This window comes from Lygodium microphyllum, chromosome 4, assembly GCF_053477565.2.
Source record: "Lygodium microphyllum isolate KBCC chromosome 4, Lygodium_microphyllum_v1.1.10, whole genome shotgun sequence".
Classification (NCBI taxonomy): domain Eukaryota; kingdom Viridiplantae; phylum Streptophyta; class Polypodiopsida; order Schizaeales; family Lygodiaceae; genus Lygodium; species Lygodium microphyllum.
This window is the reverse complement of record NC_141138.1, coordinates 152036957-152041926: the sequence shown is the minus strand read 5'-3', so window position 1 is coordinate 152041926 and position 4970 is coordinate 152036957. Positions and strand designations below refer to the sequence as shown.

Below are 4970 nucleotides of genomic sequence, written 5' to 3'. Positions count from 1 at the left end.
AGGGAGGAGGGCGATGTCTCATATAAGAGAGTTGTGCCAACAAGTTTTTTGCCCAACGTCTTGGACCATTGGAAAAACATACCCCAGGGAAGCAAGGACTACATAGTAACATCCTTGCATGAGGAGTTTTCGGTATATCCACCGCAGCAGAAAGGTTTTTCACATAATCGATATGAAGTGCATACGTACGTATATGGCACAGAGACAATCAGACGTAGGCAAGGCACTTAAGAATGGTGCCTTAAAGCCTCAATGGCTAGACACAAATAACTGATGCAGACTCAGGGAGGAGGCTACAGATTCTCCAGGATGTTGGCGACAACAATGGGAGATAGCGAGGACATAACTGGAGGCAGGGATGGTCCATCATCTTGTGACGAGTGGCAGCCACAAGACTTATCTGGAGAACTGTGTAAGCTTTTCTTTTGTTGTTCTCGCTTTCTTATTTGCAATGTCACTTGTACCAACAATCATATTTCTAAGAGTTGTATTATATTTTCTTTGTAGCACTCCATTACAAACCGTGATCCCACCGGCCTGGAGACTCGATATGTAAAGAGACACAGTCTCACTGCATTGATTCATAAGCTGTATGTATACGGCGGCCCAATAAGCCACTCATCTTTCTTGTTCGTAGTTACTATTTTTTTAAAATGCATTATGTATGGTGGATTGATGTGTAGTTGTTCTTTTTGCAGACTTCGTTTGATGGTCCTTTGCGTCGGAACAAGCTTTCGAATAGCGAGGATCTATAGCTCGCGCTTGGATTCGTAGAGTGCATATCCTCTTCTTTTTTTGTCATGTGATTTATGCAAGCATCTTCTATGTACTATGTGATTATCATCCTTTGTATCTTGCCATGATTTCACGAGTTTTCATCAACAATCTTGTATTTATTCTATGTATCAATCTTTGTGGGTTTAAGTACATTTTGTACTCATCTTGATGACTATTGCACACTTAACATGTAATCAATTTGTAGAATATAAATGCTATCCTATCACAACTTCTTTTTCTGTAACCATCGCTATTAACATCACAAATTTACTACACACATAACTATTGGCGTCGCAAACCACCGATATTGGCATCAGTATTTACATCGCAAAAAAAGTGACGTAAACATATACACTGATGCACATATTGACACAATAGCGAGGGATTCATGGAGATGCGATATACCGACGCGTTTAACGAAACGATGGTAAATTTTTTTATGAATCTTTTCGTTGCTTTGAACGTTGGTATGAGGCCTGTATCTTGTAGTGAAACCACATTTTGTCTTACATCATCAACTTCATTATGATTACACTATAAACATAGTTATAAAATGTTACATGGATGAGAAGTAGTTGTGGTTATCTATTATGCTATTTATTGCCAAAACAATACAGGCTGAATTCAACACTCTAGCAAAGGCTCCTTCACTAATCTTTTTGTTTGGCAACTCGAGTTACAAATGTGGTACTACTGCCCATTTGTTGTAATTGTTACATGGTGAGAAGTATTAATAATCTATTATGCTAATTAGTGCCAATGCAATAGAGGTCTCAACACTCCACGAGAGACATCTTTCCTGATCTTTCTGTTCTTTTTGTTTGATAAGTGGTATTATATACGTAGTACTACCTCTAAGTGGTATTCCTGATATTTTTGTTATTTTTGTTTGATAAGTGGTATTACATATGCGGTACTACCTCTAAGGGGTTGCCATTGTGGTACTACCAAAGTGGTATCACCAAAGACATCCAAATCGTGGCTCCTATGGAAATCTCCTCTGCTTCACATAGGTATACTAACCCACAGGTATGCAGTGTAGAATAGATTCCAGAATAGTTTGTGGAAGACTTGTCTGGGCCAAGTGCTCTGTGATTATGTTTGTCTAGGAAGCAGGTTAGAATACCGGCACAATGAAGAACTATCTGGGCGACATTAACACACTACTTAACACATTTACGCTTCCGGAGCTGTTAGATGCGTTGGAGTCATGAGCTGGGCGGGAGCCTCTGAGGACGTAGGTGAGCTCGAGAGGAGGGTCGGGAACTTCCACATGCTCCTCCAGCATCAGCAACACCGTGGTCATGGAAGGCCGAGACGCTGCATTCTCTTGGATGCACCAAAAGGCCACATGCAAGAGGCGTTTCATTTTTGAGAGCATATTGGCGAGCTGATGATCAGTTCCGGCCAATTCAACATTACAGTCGATGCCACCGCTTGTCCCGGCTATTGGGAAAAGTTGCTTGTCAATGACATCGTAGAGCCTGCCACTCTCAGCCTGTTTGACTGCCCATGCGGGAAAGTACCATTCCTCGTTGGCCACGGCCAGGTTGAGGTTCTTGCGGCCACCTACTAGCTCCAGCAGCACCATGCCATAGCTGAAAACGTCACTCTTGTCCGTGACGGGAATGTTGAGGAACCACTCGGGTGCCATGTAGCCAGGAGTGCCTCGCATGGCCGTCACGGTCTGGCTTTGCTCGGCTCTATCCATCAATTTGGACATCCCAAAGTCGGAGAGCTTGGCCCGGAAGTTTCCGTCTAGCAAGATGTTTTGTGGCTTCACGTCCAAATGAACGACCTTGTCTCTGCATTCCTCGTGCAAGAAGGCCAGCCCTCGGGCTGTGTCGAGTGCTATTCTATACCTCACTTCCCATGGAAGAATATACCCATATGAGGCAGAATCGTCGCTAGTTGCCTCCGGACTAGCGCGACGGAATATCCACTTGTCTAACGATCCATTCTCTAGGTACTCATAAATGAGAAGCCTGTGAATCCCTTCCGCACAGAAGCCCCTTAGTTGGACCAGATTCACATGGCTCACGCTGCCCAGAGTGGCCACCTCTGCTCTGAACTGCTTCTTACTAGATGCAGCCATGGTGGGGCGTTCCGAGATCTTAAGCTCTTTCACTGCCACCTTGACAAGCAGCTGATTGCTGTCGGACGGTAGCTGAATCTCCCCTTCGTAAACTGCACCAGAGCCCCCAGTGCCTAGGCTCTTGCTGAAGCCCTGCGTGGCGCTGAGCACGTCTTTGTATGAGAACCTTGGGGGCAGCCCAGGCAATCCCTCCAGAAAGGCCTCCTCCTCGGAATCAGACTCATCCGACGACTTTTGCATGGCTCTTCTTGTGATCCAGCCAGCCAAGAGCGCCAAACAGATGACCATCACGCCAAGGCCGCTGCTGATACCTATTATAGCCCTTCTGGGAAACGGCTTGCTGGTGCTTAGGAATGGCGTGGCTGGCAGCTGTGCCACCCTAAGGAAGGCTGTCACCGAGGGACTGCTCCCAGGCAGCATTGTTTGCACTTGGTCATAGGCGTGGCAGGCCATGGTGTCATTGTTGTAGAAGGCCGCAGTGCATGAGCAGTTAGCCAAGCACAGATTCTTGCAATCCTCTGCACTGTTTGCCTGCCCGAGAGGGCTTGTATAGAGATTGGCGAAGTAATCAACGCCCGACAGTTCCAGGAATTCATGCTTCCTAAATATGCTGCAGTTGAGAGGAGTTACAAGGCGGCAACCTCGAGTTGGATCCGAGGAATCGATGTATTGGAACAGATTTGGGCAGCTGCAGGTTTGGACGGAGCTGCAGAGGCTGTTGATGCCGCAGTACGAGGGCAGCTTACAATAGGTGTTGAAAAATCCCTTGAAGAACTCGTTATCAAGGCTCAGGCCACTGGAAGAGAGGAGGAAGGAGTGGATGTCACCGGTGGGCATGAATCGCAAGTATCGCAAGCCATCGCCACCGAGGCGGGTCGCAAAGCTGATGCCATGAGCGTTATCAGCAATGCCGCCCGTCTCGGCTCTGCACTCCGGAGTGATAGCCGGCCCGTCTTGCTCCAGCAAGACACCTTCTGCGTTCTGCATGTAGAGAATGGTGGTGTGATTGCAGGCGGAATGCAGGGCTGTGGAGATGTTGTTGTTGGGACCGCCTGCATAATTGACGAGCTCATAGGGGACCATGTGCTGCTGTGCGTCAAAGCTGGCGTAAAGGACGGCCCCACCTGGCTCGGCCTTGAGAGTGTAGCGGCCGGGAGAGAAGTCTCCGTTCCAGTAATCGATGCTGCCAGTGAGGGTGTGGTTGGTTCTCAGGCGCTGGCCGGGCAGCATGATGTCGGTCGGGTAGTCGAAGCTCTGCCAGAGGGTGGAGTTGCGGTCGTCGAGGAGGAGGAGGTTGCCCGTGCTGTTCATAACAACGCTCCGGACGCCGTCAGCCTGAGGGGACCACGCGACGGAGCCTTTGGCATCGAGCAGAAGCAGATTGCGGGACGGGAACCGAAGGACGAGGCTCGCCTTCGCCGAGACAGGGTAGTCCCTGTTGGCGACCCAGACGATGGTGGTGTTGTAGAGCATGTTGCGGACCACCAGCAGGCACTGTGTGGCGTTGTTCAGCCTGTTCTTGTGAAGGAACTGCCAGGCATAGGAGCCGTCTCTGCTGCTCAAAATGGGAGAGATGGTGTTCGTCGCATTGGCTATCACCAAATCATATTTTTCTCCCTCACAAAGCCGAGGGCTTATCCGGCAGTATCAGAACATCAGAAGCACTAGCTAAGCCCTGCAGATGTGTTGATGTAGCTATTGTGATTGCTGGTTGAGTGTTACTATAAGTACCAGTAGGAAGAATTAACAAAATTGTTATCAGACACATATCATAAGTGAGCAGCTTCATACTGCTGCATGTAAGGGGGTTAAGATTTACTATAGCCTATATGGACTATATGACGATCAATATGCGTTGGCACATTGTATTAATAGATGATCAGGGAGTGAACAAAGCTCGTGAAGGAGCGGATACGAATTTGCAGGTGGTCGATGTCAATGGTTTGTAGCTTGTACGCAAACTATGGCATCCTGAATTCTGATTCATGACACCTTTGTCATCTTTGAAGGCTCACGAGAGTTACGATAGTCCAACCTTTGTGGCACGTTGTCCGCCATTCGTACGTCCCCCACATGAGTTTGGCAAAGACTGGTTCAG

At 47.8% G+C, this 4970-nt stretch overlaps 1 protein-coding gene across 1 annotated transcript; it reads right to left on the bottom strand.

Annotated features, from left to right (window-relative positions):
* Positions 1-1347: 1347 nt before the first annotated feature.
* Positions 1348-4685, bottom strand: LOC148037782 (G-type lectin S-receptor-like serine/threonine-protein kinase SD2-5). Its single transcript, XM_087676738.1, has one exon. It carries the CDS (start codon positions 4343-4345, stop codon positions 1919-1921), a length of 2427 nt encoding a protein of 808 aa, XP_087532864.1. The 5' UTR covers positions 4346-4685; the 3' UTR covers positions 1348-1918.
* Between the last annotated feature and the right edge of the window lie 285 nt (positions 4686-4970).